General features: G+C 24.6%; 2 protein-coding genes across 2 annotated transcripts; both read left to right on the forward strand.

Annotated features, from left to right (window-relative positions):
* Positions 1 to 2,956: 2,956 nt before the first annotated feature.
* LOC145974717 (aminopeptidase N-like) lies at positions 2,957 to 12,198 on the forward strand. Its single transcript, XM_083104740.1, has 12 exons — positions 2,957 to 3,453; positions 4,148 to 4,591; positions 5,353 to 5,533; positions 5,909 to 6,047; positions 6,343 to 6,424; positions 7,085 to 7,428; positions 8,538 to 8,809; positions 9,255 to 9,469; positions 9,605 to 9,898; positions 10,978 to 11,047; positions 11,625 to 11,708; positions 11,949 to 12,198. Exons 1-12 carry the CDS (start codon positions 2,975 to 2,977, stop codon positions 12,096 to 12,098), a joined length of 2,754 nt encoding a protein of 917 aa, XP_082960866.1. The 5' UTR covers positions 2,957 to 2,974; the 3' UTR covers positions 12,099 to 12,198.
* A 4,585-nt stretch (positions 12,199 to 16,783) lies between these two features.
* Positions 16,784 to 25,364, forward strand: LOC145974725 (thyrotropin-releasing hormone-degrading ectoenzyme-like). The gene is made up of 12 exons (XM_083104750.1): positions 16,784 to 17,259; positions 18,019 to 18,462; positions 18,850 to 19,030; positions 19,407 to 19,545; positions 19,810 to 19,888; positions 20,550 to 20,893; positions 21,992 to 22,263; positions 22,711 to 22,925; positions 23,061 to 23,354; positions 24,100 to 24,169; positions 24,747 to 24,833; positions 25,074 to 25,364. The coding sequence occupies exons 1-12, from the start codon at positions 16,799 to 16,801 to the stop codon at positions 25,227 to 25,229; spliced, it is 2,742 nt and encodes a 913-aa protein (XP_082960876.1). The 5' UTR covers positions 16,784 to 16,798; the 3' UTR covers positions 25,230 to 25,364.
* Positions 25,365 to 27,102: the final 1,738 nt, after the last annotated feature.

The raw sequence follows: 27,102 nt of genomic DNA on the forward strand, positions 1-27,102 counted from the left end.
AAATAATTATTAACTGTATTAAAACAATTATTACTAAAGTATATATTCATTTTGCAGTTATTTTTAACAGAAAGATTATATGAATTACGAATCTTACTGTAATGAAAATATGCATTGATAATGAAATCTATAAAAAATAATAAAGTTTGCAAAACTTTTGCAGACTTATAATAAAATTTAAAATAATAAATAATGGATAGATCTCTTTAGAATATTTCTTGTGGCTTGATAATTTACGTTATAGTTATTCATGTTATTCATATTTATTTTCGTTCAATTTTGATGGAAAGTAAACGGATTTAATTAACATTGTTGCCACTTCCTTCTTATCGTTTTTTTTATCGCATCCAGTAGTTTCATCTATTAAAATTAACAGAGGTGAAATAACGACTTTCCGTGCTGTTAATGTCAACATGTTGAAATCCATTTTTGTTTCGTATTTATCCAAAATTTTGCATAAGCATTGAATACACCATATGCCTTCCATAAGATTCCTGCAAGTATAAAAATCTTGAAATAAGAAAATTTTGAACGAATAGAACACGAATTTATATTGTTTTCAAGTACTTTATAGAGATCAATTTTATTTTAAAAATTTTGTTGTTAAAATTAATGTAATTATAAAAATTTATTTAATTATAAAAATTCTATTTTACATATTTTTCCCCTATTTTTAGTGTATTCTCTTTTAGTATATATTGCGTATCTCAGAATGATAGATATTGATGTAATAGTTTCTATATATCGTGAAAAGAGAGAATATTAGAGTAAATATATAATACTTATATTGAGCATCTTGTTTTTAGAAAATCTGCACGAGTAGGAATTTTTGAAGATATTACGGTATCTGTTGCTTTCGCGAAAGTGTCCAGCTGCATGGGAACAGTACTACATCGCTATCGACCTGTTTATGGTTGTATAAAATTTTTTGATAGTAATTTTAAACAAGTATTTTTGCGGATACTTTATGATTATTAAAATTCTTAAGTTTTTGTAATTATTTTATCAAAACTTAAATTTTTCGTTCAAGTCTAATTTAATATATTTTTGTTTAGTTATATTTTGTATAATTTTCTCTTTATATAATATGATTATAATTAAGTTGATAAAATATAGGATTGAATTATTTATTTCTAATATCCCTTTCGAAATCTATTTTTTATTTTATTTATAGAGTAAGAAAATATTGATTTTAGAAATTAAACACCATAAATCTACAACTAAAACTAATAAATTAAGACACAAATAGTGATGGATTGTTTGCTCATAAGAAAAAATATAAAAGAGAAAATAGAGGGAATAAAAAGAATAGAGAGTAGAGAGAGATACACAACTTTTTAATTGTTCTAAAACATATGTCAAAATTACTTTAAAATTAAATATATAGAGCAAGAGAGTTAATTTAATCATGTGACATTTTATTCTGTTTATTGACTGGTAAGGCACGTATTAAATTGACATATTTATTTTGAGATTTTCAAGGTTGTTTTCATAATATGCTTATTATGATATCATGTGTCGAACGTTGGCATTTCTCGATAGTATTCCAGAACAGCAAGATCAAGTTAATACAGGTATATTTTTGATATTAATAATTTATAATACTAAAGCATTAACAATTTAATAATAATCATTTATGTTAATTACAATTTACTACATAAGACTCTTATATATTACTACATAAGTTCTATATGTGTCAAAATTTGATAAATTTGAAAATTGATTATTTAAAAACGATATCATTTTTTGCACATTTTTTACTGGAATAATATTTTAATATTAATTGTAATACAAAAAACGACGTTATGTCAACATATATTACATGACATATAATACAGCGAAATTCATTTCTGTTGAGTTCTTCTCTCGAAACGTATCTTTTATTCTGTTCATATGATGGAAGAAGAAAATATTAATTTTAAACATTTAATGTAAAAAAGGCTACAACATCTTAATAAATTAAGATACAAATGGAGATGAATTATTTGCTTTGAAGAAAGAAAATGAAAGTATGAAATACAAGTTCACGATTGCTTTAAAACGTTTTCCAAAAATAATTATTTTAAAATCAAATATACGCGAGAATTAATTTAATCAAATATTCACACTATATTACTTATTGATTAATAAGGCGTTTATTGAATCTGATTTCATATTACTTTGATTTTAAAAATCGTTTTAATGACACGTTTATTATGATTTCAGATATCGAACGTTGTTATTTCTCGGTAGTTTCGCAGAACATCAAGTTAATACAGATATATTTTTGTCGATATTAATATTATGTATTAATTTGTCGATATTAATAATATTTATAATATGTATCAATAAGTTAACCACACTTAATTATTATCAAAAAATTAATTCCTCATCGGCAGACAACCATAATATACAAGAGGTGAGTTATCATAAAAGAAGATACGTACATAACCGTTTTAAAGATAAATAAAATGTGTACATTATATACGTTGAGGACAATTGAAATAATTTTAAAGTACAATCACACAAAACAAGTATCATTCTTTTTGTCAAAAGTGCCAGTCCTTTTCAAAATTATTGAAGAGAGATAGAATTTGTTTCTTAATTTGAAACATATATTATTATATTACTTTTGAAATAAAAAACTTAATTTAATTTAAAATCAAGCGTTTAATAAAGGAATTCTTTATTAATTACATAAGCGTGATAAAACTTATCAAATTAATATATTCCGTTTGCTAAAATATATATTCAATTATTATAATTTCTTCATCCTAAGGCTATATATTATTAACAAAAAATGATATTTTTTACTTCATCTCTTTTTATACGTAACAAAAGCTATAATTAAAGCAAATACTCTTTATTTTATATATATATATATATATATATATATATATATATATATATATATATATATATGTATATATATAACACACACACATAATTTTATTTGTTTTTTTTTCCAAGAAGAAAATATGCTTATTTAACACAAATGAGAGAGAGAGAGAAAATGAGTGACATGGCATTCCTAAAAGTATTAAGTTGTAGTCTAATATTCATTGTCGCGGCTCCTTTTATTGATGCACAATTGCCCGTACAACACATTATCTTAATACCACCACAGTACAATATTCACTTTGTACTAGATGTCTATGACGATAGGTTCATCGGCGAATATAATGCCAACATTTATATTGCTCATGAAACGCAAGATATATATTTTTATACAGAAAATTTGTCTATAATTAAAACTACGGTAACAAACAATACACAAATACCTAAAGGAAATAAGGAAAAAGTTTTTGCCCATAGGCCGAAGAAATTTATCGAAGACATTGAAAGATATATTACCATTACATCTTATCCGTATAATTTATCATCAGGATTTTACACTTTGAATGTGGAATTTTCTGGTCTTTTAGCTGAAGATGGAGGATTTAGAATTTACAAAAATAAACAAAATGATAGAATGTAAGTAATTTAAAGCGTTAAATAACTTAGGCGCTACAAATACCATTCTTGCTTCAATTTTTGCAAACTGTTCGTATTATTACTATGATGGCATAGTTTTAACATATATATATATATGATTTAATAAATTATTATTTAAATATAGTTCTCTTATAATTTACAAAAAATATTCCTGTAAATAATTAATTCATGAGAAATCGTTTGTACTGCAAGTATATAGAATATTCCTATTATCAAAAATTTTTTAATACAAGACAGATATTGATCATACATGAATGATGAAATCTTAAATACTAAAGTACGCTGTTATGTTACGTATATCATCATCTTCTCATATATTTATTATCTTATAAATGCATATTTTAGGGAATATTGTGAATATAGAATTTTATATACATTTATTATATATATATATATGTTACTAAAAGTTTTTATAACATACATATATGTTACATAACAAATATATAAAATCTTGATAAAATTGTAATATAAAATATCATTCTTTTAATATTATTTTTAATTATTAATTATTTCATTAATTATTATTTTAACAGTACACTTTTAACAGTATTTTTAAAATTCTTAATATAGATTTGTATATTTTCCATTTTTCCTTCTTCCTCTTTTAATTTCTAATACTTTAGCAGTATCTGAAAATATTTTGTTATTTAAAACATATTGTTATATGTGCTAGGTGGTTGGCTGCAACACATGATCACACATTTGCGACTCGAAGATTATTTCCACTTTTGATGGATATTCGGTATGCTAGTTATAACATTTCTATAAAGCATCCTAAAAGCTACACAGCTATATCAAATATGCCCGTCCAAAAGCAAAATATGGATGAAAATAATATGCAATGGACACGCTTCAAAACTACTCCCTTGATGCCTGTTTATTTCATAGCGGCTAGTGTAGCTCATCTCGCCGTTATTTCAGAAAGTCGGATTACCAAATTGTGGTGCAGAACAGACATAATACGACATGTGCAATTTGCATACACAGTTGCTACAAATATTGCGCAGTTCTTAGATAACGTGTTTTTGGATATCAGGAGAAATCCGGAAACAAATCATATCGTGATTCAGAAATTATTAAGTGAAGAAGATATAAAATTCGGATTCGTTCTTTATGGGTACATATTTTGATTAAAAAACTATGCTAATTTCTACATTGAAACGTAATATTATATTATTTTTCTCCATATATTCAATATTATAAAATCGGATATCTATATGTGTATATGTAATTGGAACATATATAGAGTGTATCTGAAAAGATGCACTAAACTTTAGGAGCGTAATCTAGAGGTCAAAATAAGACTTTTTTCCCTATGAACATGGGTCCGCAAATAAACCCCCCTCCGAGCTAGAGACCTATAAAGTTTGGGGGAAAAATTAAAAATTGGTTATATTTCAGAAAAATTATTATTTGATTTTGGTTTTGACGTTACCTATCACCCTCTCTTGAGAGAAAAATAAATTTGCGTTGCGAGTGTTTGATCAATTTCACACATTTTCGAATTTTAGCTCGAAGGGGGGTTCATTTGCGGACCCATGTTCATAAGAAAAAAAAGTCTTATTTTGACCTATAGAATACGCTCCTAAAGTTTAGTGCATCATTTCAGATACACCCTTTATAAAATATTCTTTATTATTTCTTTCCTTTCGCAATTTTTTAACTGTATTTTGAATGATGTCGCAGTCGCAAAATCTAATAAACACACGATTTGATTATGAAATATAATTAATCTCTTATATAACTAATTATATTCTATGATTCTAATGATTCTCTCAAAAACGTGTCTAGTGATTGTACAAACTTCCTTATGTTAGCGATCGCTAACGTAAAAAAAGGGTTCTCGACTTTATTGTAATATTTGTGAATTATTTTTAGAGAAGAAGATATTATCTTTAAAGGAAAAATAGATTGTGAGATACGCAAAATTGAAATAACTCGAGTAATAGGATATAAGGTGGTGCACGAATGGTTTTATAATGAAATGGATCCATATAAGTGGGAACCATGGTTAATCAAAGGTCTTGCTACGTTTTTTGGAATTTACATCGCCGATAAGGTTATTTTATATTTAGCGTCAATTATTTTAATCACACACACATAATCGGGGTAATATATAAATACTTATATTTCTATAACGATAATCAGCCAAAACTTACCACATAATCAACATTAAATTAAAATATCATAATTTATATATATTGACGTACATACTCTTAAATAACTTTAAAAATAGTTAATTTGAAATGATATCATTGAATATCATTAGATACTCGAATATATTTTTTGAAATTAATAAGAAATATTCAATGAAGGAATATGTGTAAATTTTTTTTAATATATTGTAACATTTCTAATATGTGTTGCTGATATATGTTAGCACTTCTATTGATTAAATATTTATTTAATTATATTAAAATCCTTTTGCGCTCAGACATTTCCGGATCTTCGGATAAAAGATTTCTCTGTGGTTCAAATGCAACATGATGTTCTTCATTGGAGCACCAAGAATACGTGGCCACTTACAATCGAATCAGAATTCAATTCTTTTGAAATTCCTCATTACATCAAGGGTAATCAAGCAAATAAATTATTGTTGATAAATTCTAAATGCTATATATAAATAACGTTATAATAAAAGAAATAACTTAGTTGTAATTTATTTATATTTTTAATTATTATATTATATTTATTTATATTTTTAATTATTTTAAATATTGATGTTTACCAGAAAAGTATAATTAAAATTAACTTTTATTTATCATTCATATAAGTCAGTTACGTTTATGAATTTCTATACCCAAATCCATGTATAGCAAATTTATTTTATACATACCACATTTTACTATATGATGTCAATTTTCGTAGCAAGTATTATGTTCCGCACGTTGCAAATTTTATTTACCGAAGAAATGTTTGAAAGTGGTATGAAGTTGTATTTACAAGACCAGTGAGTAATATATATAGATTTCAATATAATTATATTATAAATTTAAATACAAAATTTTAAGTGATTTTTTAATTTTGCTCTTTTTAACAATTAATTTTTTTTTACATTTAATTTTTAAATTTATTTATGTTTATTTCTTGAACTCCCTTTATTCTTTTCTGTGTTTCTAATTTTATTTGTACTTAATTTTTACTAATAATTTCAAGACTTGTTAACTTTTCCCTTGTTAATTTTACCTTCCATTTTATTATATTTCTACTTATTAATATTATTATTTTAATAGTCATCTTCTTCCAATTTTCTTTAACTTTTTTCTTTATCTACATATCCGATTTTAATTCTTGTTTTTTAAATTCTCTACTTATATTCCCTAATTCCTTAATTCTCTACTTATATTTTTTACTTATAATTCTTTTTATCTATACTTTATTTCTTTTCTGTGACACATCTATCTTTTTAATTACTATTCTATTTCTTCTTTTTTGCTATTTATTATTAATAATTTTCTTATCGTTCCAATTCTATTTGATATAATTTATACTACCTTCTTCCCTTTCACTTTTACTCTGTTCTGTAAAAATCTTAATTGCTTTTCAGGATTTCTCTTAAGATATCTTTATTTATTAATTTTTCTTATCATTTACTTATTTGGATTTTTAGCTACTCAAGCAGTAAAGTTTTTTGGGACATTATGCAATTAATCATGGATGTGTCATCTTTCGAAATCAAATACAATGTAATGGATAGAATAGCTAGTTGGACACAACTAAATCATTACCCTGTGATTAATGTGAAAAGAAATTATAATAATAACAGCTTGAATATATCGGTAGAAAATTTTAATACGGATATATGGATATTTGTGAACATTACTACACAGACGCATTCCGATTCGAAGAAATTATTGCCTGTAGTGTGGTTAGCACCTCATATTTCGTACCATACATTAAATATAGATTTCATGGACAAGAATGATTGGATATTGGCCAATTTACAACAAAGTGGTAAATATTGATCGATAAATTTGTTACTAATAACTTTTACATATGTAACTGTTCTTTGCACATTTATACATTTTCTTAAAAATAATTACATGATTCTTTATATCAGTCGATTCCTCTCATTATTCTGTGTATAAAAGTATTAAGATAAGAAATGTTTCATATGGTTCATGTAAAATTTTTTGAACTTAAAGTATAACATATTTTGTAAATTATTCTATTTTTGGCAATCCTTATAACTTTTTACGATGAATATTGTGAGGAATTGGTTTATATAGACAAATTAGAAGTTTCGTTTAAATAAAAACTAGATTGACCTTGACACCTACACCCAAAGTTCAACTAACTAATATTCTTATCTTCTTTTTCCCTTCAAACTCTACAACTTTTATTTGAAACATTTTTTTCCAAAACGCCTGTTTTCGAGTTATTACTATATGAAAGTTATCCCTAGATAATTCAATATATGTTATTTAAATTATAGAAATAATATAAATTTTTTCCGTCAATATATTAGTTAGAGAGAGAACATTTTCCTTAAAAATCCAACAATGATTACAATTATTTAATATCTAATAATTTAATTATTGGATGATTTAATTATAATTATATTTAATTGATGATTATATTTATGATTTAATTTTAATTATACATTTATTATCTAATAATTTAATTATTGGATGATTTAATTATAATAATATGTTAGCGAAGTATGCTCTTCTTTGTTTATTTTATCGAGTCGTAATGAAGGAAGTATGCTTAAGACACATTGTCTTATTATTTTGTCTCATTTAATAACTTGTACGACTCATAAAATATAATTTCCTTTTTATTATTATTGATTAACATAAATGTAGTTAAAATAAATTTAAGTTGACATAACTCTTTGCAGTTCTCTAAATATATTGATTTATCAGCGTGACATAATTTGATTTAATATTGAAAATTTACTTCTTATAATAATTTTTAATACACAATTTCTAATACATTTTTTTATACGTTTTGAATATAAGCAGCCAAGGGTATTTCAAATTATTCCTTGACAAATTCAATAAAAAGTTTAAATTAATTCACCGATAGAATTTATTTAACAGGAGAATTTATTTCGACAGGATGCTATCGCGTCAATTATGATGCCGAGAATTGGAATAGACTTTCGCACTATCTGAACTCCTCTTTTGAAAAAATACATGTACTCGATCGTGCTAAAATCATCGACGACGCATTTCACTTTATGATGACAGGACAATTGAATTGTGATGTATTTCTGAATATTTCACACTATCTATCACAAGATACAGATTACATCGCATGGTATCCTATGTTCAAAAACTTGGAATATATATCGGGTTTCTTTGCATTTCCAGAAAGCTTACTTATAAAGGTATAAATAACATTAACATTTATGTAAGTAAAAAAATGTGTGTTTAAATAATTTATATATGTTTATTTTAACAACATATACGACATTTATATTTTAAAATTATTTCTGATAAAATATAAATGAGTATACACAATGTTTAACTTTCCAAGGTGCACGAAACAACATTCGCTTTTAAATTTTCATGCAATAATTTGTTTACTACTAAGATGAATAATAATTAATATCAAATTATATTAATTAGGTGTAATATAATCACGCATTTATTATCATCTTTTTAATCTTATAAAAACATTACTATATTATTGGCTTATATTATAGCTTTTTAAATAACAGCATATGTGCGGACAAACTTTTTCAATTTTTCTATAACATAAATAAATATGTAATTATAAAATTATAAATAAATATAGAAATAAATTTTTATACATTATTTTACAATTTGTAGGCGGAAATAATGCAATTCGTGAAAGAGATTTTATGGAAATTAGAATATCCCACTTTTGGTCATGATGAGATCAATTATGGCAGCATTTTCATTAAATGTTTGAGACAAGAGGCTGCAAAATTGTTATGCCTCATGAATTATGATTCTTGTTTGTTAATTTCTAATATTGAATTGAAATCGTATCTCTCCTATCGTAACACATTATCATCATATAAGTAATTACACTTTGCAATTATTTTTCAATCACGATCATTTTATAAAAACATTTCATTTTGTGAAATATTTATGCGATCAAGATGTGAGATTATGAATTCTAATAATTTATTTTTTTTTTATTTTGTATATTGTAGAATTTGGACGGGATGGAAAGAATGGACATTCTGCAATGGTTTGAAAGCAGGCGATAACGTTACTTGGATGCAAGTGTTTGATATATATTTGAAGGAATCAGATTCTAGTGTTTTAAAATTTTTATCCTGTTCCCCAAAGTCTTCAATCATTCTCCAGTATATACATTTAATGGCTAATACGACAAATGTAACAGCTATCGATCATATAAATAGTTTTTGTACTATTATTGCGAGGCATGCAAGGACTACATTACTTCAATTCATTTTAGACCATTTAGTGGAAATAAAACCTAAGTAATGATTACTTTTTTAAATATGTAATAATAATAATAAGGAAGGCTTGTTTAAGACCAAAAAGAGCGCAGATGGTATTGCGTGTTCTATAAATCTATAATTTTTAAAAGAAACCAATTTCTAAAAGTACAATCGTTTCAATTCCTTTCGGACTCTCCTCAGTGTGACAATAATAATTTAATAGAACATATAAAAGAAATACTAGAATAAATAGATGAAATATAAAAATAAAACAAACGGGAAGTAACATTGTAGAGGTCGAATGATCAAATTATAAAAATAAACACCGATATCGTGGTAGAGTCGGTGAAGGTAACCCATAAGATTTAAATTAAAACTGGATAATACGCCAAATTAACTCAAAATTCTTTTGTGACGCAAGACGTTGTCTATTCATTCTAAAATTCGTACGATGTTAAACCATTACATTCCTCACTATCCTTCGCAATAGACAACGGTCTGTTTTTTTTTAATTTACAATATTATTTATTCCTCGCAAAACCGTTGGCCACCAAACTCACGCTCAAACATCCTATCGAAATCCATCCTGCATGACAATAGTATTGTATATTAAAAAAACAGACCATCGTCTATTGCGAAGGATGGTGAGGAATATAATGGTTTAACATCGTATTAATTTTAGAATGAATAGACACCGTCTTACGTAGCAAAAAAGTTTTGCGTTAGTTTGGCGTATTATCCAGTTTTAATTTAAATCTTATCGGTTATCTTCACCGACTCGACCGCAATATCGATGTTTATTTTTATAATTTTATCATTCGATCTGTACAACCCTAACGAGGCCCAAACGTTTGTACTTTTAGAAATTGATTTCTTTTTAAAAATTATAGATTTATAAGACACACAATACCATCTGCGCTCTTCTTGGCTTAAACAAGCCCTCCTTATTATTATTATTATTATTATTATTATTATTATTGATTTATCATTTGGATCAATTATACGTAGATTTATATTTCTAATTTTTTTGGTCTTTTTGGTAAATATGTAATACTTGTGCAATTATGAAGATTTCCTCCATTATCTAATTATATAAATCTATAATTTTGTTTTTATAGAGAAATCAGCCTTATTAAAGCATTAATTATGATCATTAATCATATATATTCTGAACAACAAATTAATGAGGTAAATTTTTTAAACTTATATGTAGGTTTTTATACACATGTACATGCACACATATACAATTGTTTATTAATCTCTTGTTTTGAATCTGAATTATCGATGAATGCCGTCTATCTGAAAATATTTTAGATTTATTTGTACTGCGATATATGTATTAGAATAGCCGATTATTAGAAAATATCGGGACATTTGTTTATAAATTATAAAGCTTTTTTTATTCTTATTTTTGTTAGTTGCATGTTATTTTCAATTATCTTAAACTCAACGCAATTTCGGAATGAGTATTAAACAGGTTCTCTCACTATTGGTTTTTTGGAAGTTTTATTACATAATAATGTCTAGAAAGGAGAAGGAATTACATTCTATTATGTGATCTATTATATACTAATATATATATTACATAATACTATATGTAACAAGCTTTCATCTTAATTGATCTTTTCTTACATCAGTCTAAAATCTTATCAGACAGGCGTTCATTGTATAATTATAGTAAAGAAAAAGTTTATGGTATTAAATTCTATTCTTATGAGGCAAAATTACCACTTACATATTAATCTAAAAAAATAATTTATTTTAGATAAAGAAATACATAAAATTTAATTTCAAGGATTATCCAGAATTTACAATTAGTTATGAATTTCATAATGAAAACGATGACCCGGTAAATTTTACAAATCTAAATATACATATTTAGTTATGAATTTCTTGTTATTAAGTTTATTTATACATTTATTTTTATATCTAACTATCTTATGCTAATTATGCTAATAGCTAAAAGTTTTGACTGACTATTATATATTATTTACTATTATATTTTATTTATTTTTATTTACTATTTTATTATATTTTAAATATGAAAAGAAGGTACTGTTGAAATAAATGTGAAAATAATCCGTTTTAGATAAGTGAAAACGTGCTATTTAAAGATAAAATGAGTATAATAATGTATATAAATCGCAAGATAGAACTACGTTGGCATCAAATAAGGACTCAGCTGCACGAATATCGATATCTTATAGGAGATTCCGGTGATATTTCTAAAGCTTCTTAATGATATTTTTAAAGCTAATTGATCAATTAAGAGAAGATAACTAAATGTAATGCATGCACATATTTACTTTTAATATATGAATAGTTTTTGTTTTTATTTATTCATTTTGGTTAAAAATATACATTCATGAATAAAACGAGTAACACCATACAATAATGACAATAAAGCGATTGAGTCATAATGAAATAAAAAGTTAATGATTTTATTGAAACAAGTAGTAAACATTATCGCGTCTTCTTTCTTTTGCGAGTTTTTTAGATACTTTTTACAATTTTTCTAGTTGTTAAAGTAGTAATTTTTTGTGCGATAATTAAAAAATAATATTTCTTTCAAGATGAATGTATTTATGTAATACATATATGAAGTATTTCACAATTACTAATTTTATAAAACATTTGTAAAATATTGATCATAAATTCAAAGAGTTAATGATTAATGATAATTATTTTTATTAAATGGAGTATGAAAGACAACGCGCTGGATGTAATTTTATATTGTACTCTACATCGGGAAAAATTATATAATATAGTGTATTAAATGAGCGTCAAATAATCGTTGTAACAGAATGATATCGATTGAACAATGCAAAAAGTAAAAAATAAACACCTTACTGACGCAAGGTATGAAAAGAAATTAGAAGAAAACAGAAAAGGGCATAGTTATCAAAATTATAACTATAGTAGCGCAGTGATGTTAAAAATGTGTCTCCAACAATTTTTTATAATAATTACATTAACTCTAGAAAAAGAAGAGAGGAAAAATGATCAAGCGGATGATACATGACTAAAATAAATATGTAGATTAAAATAAAAAATCAGAAATGCTGTACTGAATTAGATTTAACGAAATGATTTGGACTTAACTTAATTTCTTCGTCGAATTTAGAGTTTAAAGGATTTTTTATCAGATTAAATTCAATACAGATGGTACTGATTATTTTATTTTAAAAATTTTAGAACAAATTACATATTTTAGTCCTTTTATAATTAATAGAGAGACTTTTTAACGTAAAGAAGTAATTTATTCTCTTAATTCGAAGATTTCTAAGATTTCTAAAGTTCTAGAATGATGTCAAAACTTTATCGTACTTGCTGCATGCAAGATATTAGTAGTAGTAGATCAGTCATCATATATATGTATATGGCGTAAATATTTGAAATCTGTAATTTGATGTCTCTAATAGAAAATTAATTAAAGAATTTAAGTTTATATTAAAATTAAAAAGCTTAAATGTTACACATTTAGCATGTTATTCGAGAGAATTGATATAATATAATTATTCATGATCTATTAGATATGTATGTCTATGTATGTGTAAACTTGTAATGTGAGAAATTTGATGAATACAAGAGAATTTATTATCTATAGATGTTATATCTTCTTTCTATTCATTAGATTAAGATATATTATCTTAGCGTGTGTTCATGCAATACTAACAATATGACATAATATTATGAAATTAGTTTCTTTTTAGACTTATTCTTTATTCTATTAATTTCTATTAATTTCTATTCCTTTTATTACAAAAAAGTATTATTATATAGTTTTAGACAATCAATATATTAGAAATATTTACTTATATTTTACTTTAATATATTAGAGGTATTTACGTTGATCATTATATTGTGTTACAAGCGATGACAAAACTAATGAAAAAATTGTGCACAAACTGTAATATTCTTACTATGAAAATTAATAATACCAAACATGTACTCATTTTGCAATTATTTCTAATAGAAGGATTATAAAAATTACGAATATATTTTACTCTTTCTACGGTAAAAATATGCATATATTAATAATATCTAAAAAAGGTTCAGGCTTAAAAAAATAGAAAGAATAAACTTTACAAAAACATTATGTAATTTCATACCTTGAGAAACATGTATTTAAAATAATTTTAATATAAAGTTTTATAATAAAGTTCATAGTTCAAATAATTTATAATGTTTTAATAGAAATCATGAATATTCTATTAAAAAGAGATTTAAAAATAATTTTTAAAAATCATTCCTTAAGATTTCGTAAGAGATTTCAATATTTTAGATTTTTTACAATCAAAAATAACTGAAAGATCTTCCCGCACGACTTATAAAAATGTGCGCGATTAATGAAATTGAGAATTACAACTCCTCCTTAAAATTTTCTTAATCCGCATCATGAAACTTCATTCATTGTAACTCGTTCCAAAATGTCATTCTTTTTCAGAGAAGATCATTATCCATAATTATCTTATTGTTAGTCGAAATTCCTATGTATAGGTACTCTGGAGAAGAACTTCACCGGCTTTATTTTCACATCCACTTCAAGGAAATAATAATTAATTTCGATCTTTGGCATTGGATTTCTATAAGTGATTTTTAATGTATTATATATTTTATTGTAAAGCATCTTTCTTATATCTCGATATATATCAAAAGAAAAATTTATTATATAATAATTATAACATATAATTAAAAATCCAATTAAAAATCTATTATATAATAATTATAACATAATAGTGAAAAAATATATGTTATTAAGCTAAATATTATCTTGATGAATTAATTATTTTCGACTGGAAGAAAAACTGGATAAGTATATGTTTTAATCCTTCCGATCAATACCAAGATTTTTTAACGTGATAAATTATTCTCTTAATTCGCAGACATCTGATGATTCTAAAGTTATTTTAATGTCGAAAATCAAACGTTTTATAACAAGATCTCGATCTTTACATGTAACATTAATACTTCAAAATTTTTAATTAAAATATCTTTGAAAGATTAAGAATTAAAATTATATTACGAAATATTAAGAACTTTGGGTCTACAACTTTTGATATCCTTAGGACTGATATAACACTAAATAATTGTATATATGTATAAGAACATGTAACATTAAAAACTTGATAAATTCAAAATTAATCAAAAACGTTATATCTTCCTTGCACATATTTTTTTATTGGTATAACATTTTATCATTTATGTAATAATTAAACAAAAATATGAAATTATATACATATTATACGACATAATTTGTAAAATTTATTTCTACTTAGTTTTTCTTTCGAAACTTGTTTTTTATTCTTTTTTATAGAGTAAGAAAATATTGATTTCGGACATTGAATATCATAAATCTACAACTAAAGCTAATAAATTAAGACACAAATAGTGATGGATTGTTTGCTCATGAGAAAAAGTATAAAAGAGAAAATAGAGGGAATAGAGAGAATAGAGAGTATAGAGAGATATACAACTTTTTAATTGTTCTCTAAAACGTATGTCAAAATTACTTTAAAATTAAATATATAGAGCAAGAGAGTTAATTTAATGTGACATTTTATTCTGCTTATTGACTGGTAAGGCATGTATTAAATTGACATATTTATTTTGGGATATTCAAAGTTGTTTTCATAACATGCTTATTATGATATTACGTGTCGAACGTTGGCATTTCTTGATAGTATTCCAGAACAGCAAGATCAAGTTAATACAGGTATATTTTTTATATTTATAATTCATGATAATAAAGTGTTAACAATTTACTAATAAGCCATTTATTTTAATTACAATTTACTACATAAGAGTCTTATATATTACTATATAAGTTCTATATGTGCCAAAACTTGATTTTGAAAATTGATTATCTAGAAAATCATTATCATCAATATCATTTTTTGCACATTTTTTACTGAAATAATATTTTAATATTAATTGTAATACAAAAAACGACATTATGTAACATATATATTACACGGTATATAATACTGCGAAGTTCATTTCTGTTGAGTTCTTTTCTCGAAACGTGTTTTCAATTCTATTTATGTGCTGAAGAAGAAGAAAATATTAATTTTAAAAGTTTAATGCAAAACTTGATTTCACACTACTTTGATTTAAAAGTCGCTTTAGTGACATGTTTATTATGATTTCAGATATCGAACGTTATTATTTCTCGGTAGTTTCCCAGAACATCAAGTTAATGCAGATATATTTTTGTCGATATTAATATTATGTATTAATTTGTCGATATTAATAATATTTATAATATGTATCAATAAGTTAACCACACTTAATTATTATCAAAAAATTAATTCCTCATCGGCAGACAACCATAATATACAAGAGGTGAGTTATCATAAAAGAAGATACGTACATAACCGTTTTAAAGATAAATAAAATGTGTACATTATATACGTTGAGGACAATTGAAATAATTTTAAAGTACAATCACACAAAACAAGTATCATTCTTTTTGTCAAAAGTGCCAGTCCTTTTCAAAATTATTGAAGAGGGATAGAATTTGTTTCTTAATTTGAAACATATATTATTATATTATTTTTGAAATAAAAAACTTAATTTAATTTAAAATCAAGCGTTTAATAAAGGAATTCTTTACTAATTATATAAGCGTGATAAAACTTATCAAATTAATATATTCCGTTTGCTAAAATATATATTCTAATATTATAATTTCTTTATCCTAAGGCTGTATATTATTAACAAAAAATGATATTTTTTACTTCATCTCTTTTTATACGTAACAAAAGCTATAATTAAAGCAAATTCTCTTTATTTTATATATATATATATATATATATATATATATATATATATATATACAAAACAAACAAACACACACACACAAATTATTATTATTATTATTATTTTTTTCCAAGAAAAAAATATGCTTATTTAACACAAATGAGAGAGAGAGAGAAAATGAGTGACATGGCATTCCTAAAAGTATTAAGTTGTAGTCTAATATTCATTGTCACGGCTCCTTTTATTGATGCGCAATTGCTCGTACCACACATTATCTTAATACCACCACAGTACAATATTCACTTTGTACTATATATCGATGACGATATGTTCACCGGCGAATATAATGCCAGCATTTATATTGCTCATGAAACGCAAGATATATATTTTTATACAGAAAATTTGTCTATAATTAAAACTACAGTAACAAACAATACACAAATACCTAAAGGAAATGAGGAAAAAGTTTTCGCCCATAGGCCGAAGAAATTTATCGAAGACATTGAAAGATATATTACCATTACATCTTATCCGTATAAATTATCATCAGGATTTTACACTTTGAATGTGGAATTTTCTGGTCTTTTAGCTGAAGATGGAGGATTTAGAATTTACAAAAATAAACAAAATGATAGAATGTAAGTAATTTAAAGCGTTAAATAACTTAGGCGCTACAAATACCATTCTTGCTTCAATTTTTGCAAACTGTTCGTATTATTACTATGATGGCATAGTTTTAACATATATATATATATATATGATTTAATAAATTATTATTTAAATATAGTTCTCTTATAATTTACAAAAAATATTCCTGTAAATAAATAATAATTTCATGAGAAATCGTTTGTACTGCAAGTATATAGAATATTCCTATTATCAAAAATTTTTTAATACAAGACAGATATTGATCATACATGAATGAAATCTTAAATACTAAAGTACGCTGTTATGTTACGTATATCATCATCTTCATATATATTTATTATCTTATAAATGCATATTTTAGGGAATATTGTGAATATAGAATTTTATATATATTTATTATACGCATTTATTAACATCTATATATATATATATATATATATATATATATATATATATATATATATAGATGTTACACTAAAAGTGTTTATAACATACATATATGTTACGTAACAAATATATAGAATCTTGATAAAATTGTAATATAAAATATATCATTCTTTTAACAGTATTTTTAATTATTAATTATTTCATTAATTATTCTTTTAACAGTACACTTTTAACAGTATTTTTAAAATTCTTAATATAGGTTTGTATATTTTCCATTTTTCCTTCTTCCTCCTTTAATTTCTAATACTTCAGTAGTATCTGAAAATATTTTGTTATTTAAAATATATTGTTATATGTGCTAGGTGGTTGGCTGCAACACATGATCACACATTTGCGACTCGAAGATTATTTCCACTTTTGAAGGATGCTCCGTATGCTAGTTATAACATTTCCATAAAGCATCCTAAAAGCTACACAGCTATATCAAATATGCCCGTCCAAAAGCAAAATATGGATGAAAATAATATGCAATGGACACGCTTCAAAACTACTCCCTTGATGCCTGTTTATTTCATAGCGGCTAGTGTAGCTCATCTCGCCGTTATTTCAGAAAGTCGGACTACCAAATTGTGGTGCAGAACAGACATAATACGACATGTGCAATTTGCATACACAGTTGCTACAAATATTGCGCAGTTTTTAGATAACGTGTGTTTGTATATCAGGAAAAGTCCGGAAACAAATCATGTTGTGATTCAGAAATTATTAAGTGGAGAAGATATAAAATTCGGATTCGTTCTTTATGGGTAAACATATTTTGATTAAAAAGCTATGCTAATTTCTACATTAAAACGAAATATTATATTATTTTTCTCCATATATTCAATATTATAAAATTGGATATCTATATGTGTATATGTAATTGGTACATATATAAAATATTCTTTATTATTTCTTTCCTTTCGCAATTCCTTAACTGTATTTTGAAGGATGTTGCAGTCGCAAAATCTGATTAACACACGAATTTATTTTGAAATATATTTTATCTCTTATAGAACTAATCATATTCGATGATTCTAATGATTCTCTTAAAAGCGTGTGTCTAGTGATTGTACAACCTTCCTTATGTTAGCGATCGCTAACGTAAGAAAAAGATGCCCGACTTCATTGTAATATTTGCCAATTATTTTTAGAGAAGAAGATATTATCCTAAATCAAGCAACAGATTTTGAGATACGCAAAATTGAAATAACGCGAGTAATAGGATATAAGGTGGTGCACGAATGGTTTTATAATGCAATGGATCCATATAAGTGGGAACCATGGTTAATAAAAGGTCTTGCGACGTTTTTCGGAATTTACATTGCCGATAAGGTTATTTTATATTTAGCGTTAATTATTTTAATCACATACACATAAATCGGGATAATATAAAAATACTTATATTTCTATAACAATAATCAGCCAAAACTTACCACATAAGCAACATTAAATTAAAATATCATAATTTATATATATTGACGTACATACTCTTAAATAACTTTAAAAATACTTAATTTGAAATGATATCATTAAATATCATTAGATACTCGAATATACTTTTTGAACTTAATAAGAAACATTCAATGAAGAAATGTGTGTAAATTTTTTTTAATATATTGTAACAATTCTAATGTGTGTTACTGATATATGTTAGCACTTCTTTTGATTAAATATTTATATAATTATATTAAAATCCTTTTGCGCCCAGACATTTCCGGATCTTCGGATAAAAGATTTCTTTGTGGTTCAAATGCAACATGATGTTCTTCATTGGAGCACCAGGAATACGTGGCCGCTCACAAACGAATCAGGATTCAATTCTATTGAAATTCCTCGTTACATCAAGGGTAATCAAGCAAATAAATTATTGTTGATAAATTCTAAATGCTATATATAAATAACGTTATAATAAAAGAAATAACTTAGTTGTAATTTATTTATATAATTAATTATTTAAATATTGATGTTTACCGGAAAAGTATAATTAAAATTAACTTTTATTTATAATTCATATAAGTCAGTTACGTTTATGAATTTATATACCCAAATCCATGTATAGCAAATTTATTTTATGCATACTACATTTTACTATATGATGTCAATTTTCGTAGCAAGTATTATGTTCCGCACGTTGCAAATTTTATTTACCGAAGAGATGTTTGAGCTTGGAATAATGTGGTATTTACAAGAGTGAGTAATATATATAGATTTCAATATAATTATATTATAAATTTAAATACACAATTTTAAATGATTTTTTAATTTTGCTCTTTTTAACAATTAATTTTTTTTTACTTTTTAATTTTATAAATTTATTTATGTTTATTTCTCGAACTTCCTTTATTCTTTTCAGTGTTTCTAATTTTATTCATACTTAATTTTTACTAATAATTTCAAGATTTGTTAACTTTTCCCTTGTTAATTTTATATTCCATTTTATTATATTTCTAATTATTAATATTATTATTTTAATTTTCATCTTCTTCCAATTTTCTTTATATTTTTCCTTTATCTACATCTTCGATTTTAATTTTTGTTTTTTAAATTCTTTACTTATATTCCCTAATTCCTTAATTCTCTACTTATATTTTTTACTTATAATTCCTTTTATCTATACTTTATTTCTTTTCTGACACATTTATCTTTTTAATTACTATTTTATATCTTCTTTTTTGCTATTTATTAATAATAATTATCTTATCGTTCCAATTTTATTTGATATAATTTATACTACCTTCTTCCCTTTCAATTTTACTCTGTTCTTTAAAAATCTTAATAGCTTTTCAAGATTTCTCTTAAGATATCTCTTTTTATTAATTTTTTCTTATCATTTACTCATTTGGATTTTTAGCTACATAAGCAGTAATGGTTTTTGGGACATTATGCAATTAGTCATGGATATATCATCTTTCGAAATCAAATACAATGTAACGGATAGAATAGCTAGTTGGACACAACTAAATCATTACCCTGTAATTAATGTGAAAAGAAATTATAATAATAATAGCTTGAGTATATCGGTAGAAAATTTTAATACGGATATATGGATATTTGTGAATATTACTACACAGACGCATTCCGATTCGAAGATATTATTGCCTGAAGTGTGGTTAGCACCTCATATTTCGTACCATACATTAAATATAGATTTCATGGACAAGAATGACTGGATATTAGCCAATTTACAACAAAGTGGTAAATATTGATCGATGAATTTGTTACTAATACTTTTACATATGTAGCTGCTCTTTGCACATTTATACATTTTCTTAAAAATAATCACATGATTCTTTATATCAGTCGATTCCTCTCATTATTCTGTGTATAAAAGTATTAAAGTAAGATAATCGAAAAATAAATATTTTACGAAATGTTTTATATGGTTCATGTAAAATTTTCTGAACTTAAAGTATGACATATCTTGTAAATTATTCTATTTTTGGCTATCCTTATAACTTTTTACGAGGAATATTGTGAGGAATTGATTTATATAGACAAATTATAAGTTTCGTTTAAATAAAAACTAGATTGACCTTGACACCTACACCCAAAATCCAACTAACTAATATTCTTATCTTCTTTTTCCCTGCAAACTCTACAACTTTTATTTGAAACATTTTTTTCCAAAACGCCTGTTTTCGAGTTATTACTGTATGAAAGTTATCCCTAGATAATTCAATATATGTTATTTAAATTATAGAAATAATATAAATTTTTTCCGTTAATATATTAGTTAGAGAGAGAGAACATTTTCCTTAAAAATCCAACAATGATTACAATTATTTAATATCTAATAATTTAATTATTGGATGATTTAATTATAATTATATTTAATTGATGATTATATTTATGATTTAATTTTAATTATACATTTATTATTTAATAATTTAATTATTAGATAATGCTCTTCTTTGTTTATTTTATCGAGTCGTAATGAAGGAAGTATGCTTAAGACACATTGTCTTATTATTTTGTCTGATTTAATAACTTGTACGATTCATAAAGTATAATTTCCTTTTTATTATTATTGATTAACATGAATGTAGTTAAAATAAATTTAAGTTGACATAACTCTTTGCAGTTCTCTAAATATATTGATTTATTAGCGTGACATAATTTGATTTAATATTAAACATTTACAATTTCTTATAATAATTTTTAATACACAATTTCTAATACATTTTTTTATATGCTTTGAATATAAGGAGCCAAGGGTATTTCAAATTATTCCTTGACAAATTCAATAATATGTTTAAATTAATTCACCGATAGAATTTATTTAACATTCGACAGGATGCTATCGCGTCAATTATGATGCCGAGAATTGGAATAGACTTTCGCACTATCTGAACTCCTTTTTTGAAAAAATACATGTACTCGATCGTGCTAAAATCATCGACGATGCATTTCACTTTATGATGACAGGACAATTGAATTGTGATGTATTCCTCAGTATTTCAAACTATCTATCGCGAGATACAGATTATATCGCATGGTATCCTATGTTCAAGAACTTGGAATATATATCGGGTTTCTTTGCATTTCCAGAAAGCGCATTTATAAAGGTATAAATAACTTTAACATTTATGTAAGTAAAAAAATGTGTGTTTAAATAATTTATATATGTTTATTTTAACAACATATACGACATTTATATTTTAAAATTATTTCTGATAAAATATAAATGAGTATACACAATGTTTAACTTTCCAAGGTGCACGAAACAACATTCGCTTTTAAATTCTCATGCAATAATTTGTTTACTACTAAGATGAATAATAATTAATATCAAATTATATTAATTAGGTGTAATATAATCACGCATTTATTATCATCTTTTTAATCTTATAAAAACATTATTATATTATTGGCATATATTATAGCTTTTTAAATAACAGCATATGTGCGGACAAACTTTTTCAATTTTTCTGTAACATATAAATAAATATGTAATTATAAAATTATAAATAAATATAGAAATAAATTTTTATACATTATTGTACAATTTGTAGGCGGAAATAATGCAATTAGTGAAAGAGATTTTATGGAAATTAGAATATCCCACTTTTGATCAAGATGAGATCAATTATGGCAGCATTTTCATTAAATGTTTGAGGCAAGAGGGTGCAAAATTGTTATGCCTCGTGAATTATGATTCTTGTTTGTTAATTTCTAATACTGAATTGAAATCGTATCTCTCCTATCGTAACACATTATCATCATATAAGTAATTACACTTTGCAATTATTTTTCAATCACGATCATTTCATAAAAACATTTCATTTTGTGAAATATTTATGCGATCAAGATGTAAGATTATGAATTCTAATAATTTATTTTTTTTTTATTTTGTATATTGTAGAATTTGGACGGGATGGAAAGAATGGACATTCTGCAGTGGGTTGAAAATAGCCGATAACGATACTTGGATGCAAGTGTTTGATATATATTTGAAAGAATCAGATTCTAGTGTTTTAAAATTTTTATCCTGTTCCCAAAAGCCTTCAATCATTCTCCAGTATATACATCTAATGGCTAATATGACAAATGTAACAGCTATCGATCGTATAAACAGTTTTTGTACTATTATTGCGAGGCATGCAAGGACTACATTATTTCAATTCACTTTAGACCATTTAGTGGAAATAAAACCGAAGTAATGACTACTTTTTTATAATAAATATGTAATAATAATAATAAGGAAGGCTTGTTTAAGACCAAGAAGAGCGCAGGTGGTATTGCGTATTTTATAAATCTATAATTTTTAAAAATAAATCAATTTATAAAAGTACAAATACTATTGTCATCTAAAAATACAATACTATTGTCATGCAGCACGGATTTCGATGGGATGTTTGAGCGTGAGTTTGGTGGCCAACGGTTTTGCGAAGAACAAATAGTATTGTAAATTTAAAAAGCAGACCGTCGTCTATTGCGAAGGATAGTGAGGAATGTAATGGTTTATCATCGTACGAATTTTAGAATGAATAGACAACGTCTTGAATCACAAAAAAATTTTGCATTAGTTTGGCGTATTATCCAGTTCTAATTTAAATCTTATTGGTTACCTTTACCGACTCGACCGCGATATCGATGTTTATTTTTACAATTTTATCATTCGATCTGTACAGTCCTAAAGAGGCCCAAACGTTTGTACTTTTAGAAATTGGTTTCTTTTCAAAAATTATAGACTTATAAGACACGCAATACCACCTGCGCTCTTCTTGGTCTTAAACAAGCCCTCCTTATTATTATTATTATTATTGATTTATCATTTGGATCAATTATACGTAGATTTATATTTCTAATTCTTTTATCCTTGGTAAATATGTAATACTTGTGCAATTATGAAGATTTCCTCCATTATCTAATTATATAAATCTATAATTTTGTTTTTATAGAGAAATCAGCCTTATTAAAGCATTAATTATGATCATTAATCATGTATATTCTGAACAACAAATTAATAAGGTAAATTTTTTAAACTTATGTGTAGGTTTTTATACACATGTACATGCACACATATACAATTGTTTATTAATCTCGTGTTTTGAATCTGAATTATCAATGCATATGTTGTCTATCTGAAAATATTTTAGATTTATTTGTACTGTGATATATGTATTAGAACAGCCGATTATTGGAAAAAATCGGGACATTTATTTATAAATTATAAAGCTTTTTCTATTCTTATTTTTGTTAGTTGCATGTTATTTTCATTTATCTTAAACTCAACGTAATTTCGGAATGAGTATTAAACAGGTTCTCTCTCTATTGGTTTTTTGAAAGCTATCACTTAATAATGTGTAGAATGGAGAAGGAATTACATTCCATTATGTGATCTATTATATACTAATGTATATATTACATAATACTATATGTAGAAAGCTTTTAACTTAATTGATCTTTTCTTATATCAGTCTAAAATCTTATCAGACAGGCGTTCATTGTATAATTATAGTAAAGAAAAGTTTTATGCTATTAAATTTTATTCTTATGAGGCAAAATTACCACTTACATATTAATCTAAAAAAATAATTTATTTTAGATAAAGAAATACATGAAATTTAATTTCAAGGGTAATCCAGAATTTACAATTAATTATGAATTTTATAATGATCAAAACAATGACACGGTAAATTTTAGAAATCTAAATATACATATTTAGTTATGAATTTCTTGTTATTAAGTTTATTTATACATTTATTTTTATATCTAACTATCTTATGCTAATTATGCTAATAGCTAAAAGTTTTGACTGACTTTTATATATTATTTACTATTATATTTTATTTATTTTTATTTACTATTTTATTATATTTTAAATATGAACAGAAGTTACTGTTGAAATAAATGTGAAAATAATCCGTTTTAGATATTTGAATACGTTCTCTTTAAAGATAATATGGAGAGTATAATAATGGATATAAACCGCAAGATAGAACTACGTTGGCATCAAATAAGGACTCAGCTGCATGAATATCGATATCTTATAGGAGACTACGGTGATATTTCTAAAGCTTCTTGGTGATATTTCTAAAGCTAATTGATCAACGAAGAGAAGGTAACTAAATGTAATGCATGCACATATTTACTTTTAATATATATGAATAGTCTTTATGTTTTCATTTATTCAGTTTGGTTAAAAATATAAATTTACGAATAAAACGAGTAACACGATACAATAATGACAATAAAGCGATTGAGTCATAATGGAATAAGAAGTTAATGAGTTTTATTGAAGCAGGTAGTAAACATTATCGCGTCTTCTTTCTTTTGCGAGTTTTTTAGATATTTCTTACATTTTTTCTATTTTTTAAAGTAATAATTTTGTGTCCGATAATTAGAAAATAATATTTCTTTCAAGACGAATGTGTTTATGTAATATATATATGAAGTATTTCACAATTATCAATTGTATAAAACATTCGTTAAATATTGATCATAAATTCAAAGAGTTAATGATTAATGATAATTATTTTTATTGAATGGAATATGAAAGACAACGCGCTGCATGTAATTTTATATTGTACTCCACATAAGAAAAAAATATATAATATAGTGTATTGAATGAGCGTCAAATAATCGTTACAACAGAATGATATCGATTGAACAATGCAAAAATTAAAAAATAAACACTTCACTGATGCAAGGTATGAAGAGAAATTAGAAGAAAACGGAAAAGGGCAGTTATCAAAATTATAACTAATAGTAGCGCAGTGATGATAAAAATGTGTCTCCAACAATTTTTTATGATAATTACATTAGCTCTAGAAAAAGAAGAAAGAAAAAATGATCAAGCGGTTGATACACGATAAACTAAAATCAAAATAAATAAGTAGGTTAAAATAAAAAATCAGAAGTGCTGTACTGAATTAGATTTAACAAATTGATTTGGACTTAACTTAATTTCTTCGTCAAATTTAAAGTTTAAATGATTTTTTGTCAGATTAAATTCAATACAAATGGTACTGATATTTTATTTTCAAAATTTTAGAACAAATTACATATTTTAGTCCTTTTATAATTAATAGAGAGACTTTTTAACGTAAAGAAGTAATTTATTCTCTTAATTCGAAGATTTCTAAGGCTTCTAAAGTTCTAGAATGATGTCAAAAATTTATCGTACTTGCTGCACGCAAGATATCAGTGATAGGAGATCAGTTATCATATATATGTATATAGCGCAAATATTTGAAATCTAATTTGATGTCTCTAATAGAAAATGAATTAACATTTAAATTTATATTAAAATTAAAAAGCTTAAATGTTACACATTTAGCATGTTATTCGAGAGAATTGATATAATATAAAATAATTATTCATGATCTATTAGATATGTATGTCTATGTATGTGTAAACTTGTAATGTGAGAAATTTGATGAATACAAGAGAATTTATGATCTATAGATGTTATATCTTTTCTTTATTTATTAGATTAAGATATATTATCTTAGTGTGTGTTCATACAATATGAACAATATGACGTTATAATATTATGAAATATATGACATATAATATTATGAATGTATATTATATTTCATATTATTATTGTTAAAAACACTTTTGAATATATTTCTTAAACTTAATAAGTAAAATTTAATGTGCGAATGGGTGCGTAAATTTTTTTAAATATATTATAACAGTTCTAATGTGTATTGCTAATGTGTGAGCATTTCTTGATTATTATTTCTTGATAAATATTTGTTACTTTCAGACTGAAGGAAAAATGAATAAGTATATGTTTTAATCCTTTCGATTAATACCAAGATTTTTTAACGTGATAAATTCTTCTGTTAATTCGCAGACATCTGACGATTCTAAAGTTATTTTAATGTCGAAAATCAAATGTTTTATAATAAGATCTCGATCTTTATAATGCATATAACATTAATAATTAAAAA

The sequence above is a fragment of the Camponotus vicinus genome, unplaced genomic scaffold (genome assembly GCF_025532165.1).
Source record: "Camponotus vicinus isolate PSW18456_S1 unplaced genomic scaffold, iyCamVici1.0 SCAF_7, whole genome shotgun sequence".
NCBI classification, from domain to species: domain Eukaryota; kingdom Metazoa; phylum Arthropoda; class Insecta; order Hymenoptera; family Formicidae; genus Camponotus; species Camponotus vicinus.

What these genes read in the sequence shown, in the direction of transcription:
- LOC145974725 (XM_083104750.1), top strand. Translation starts at nt 16,799, where the DNA reads ATGAGTGACATGGCATTCCTAAAAGTATTAAGTTGTAGTCTAATATTC. An exon ending in TTCGGATTCGTTCTTTATGG is followed by an intron (nt 18,463 to 18,849) that starts GTAAACATATTT and finishes AATTATTTTTAG; the next exon opens with AGAAGAAGATATTATCCTAA. An exon ending in CTGAACAACAAATTAATAAG is followed by an intron (nt 24,170 to 24,746) that starts GTAAATTTTTTA and finishes AATTTATTTTAG; the next exon opens with ATAAAGAAATACATGAAATT.
- LOC145974717 (XM_083104740.1), top strand. Translation starts at nt 2,975, where the DNA reads ATGAGAGAGAGAGAGAAAATGAGTGACATGGCATTCCTAAAAGTATTA. An exon ending in AATTCCTCATTACATCAAGG is followed by an intron (nt 6,048 to 6,342) that starts GTAATCAAGCAA and finishes CAATTTTCGTAG; the next exon opens with CAAGTATTATGTTCCGCACG. An exon ending in GGCCAATTTACAACAAAGTG is followed by an intron (nt 7,429 to 8,537) that starts GTAAATATTGAT and finishes TTATTTCGACAG; the next exon opens with GATGCTATCGCGTCAATTAT.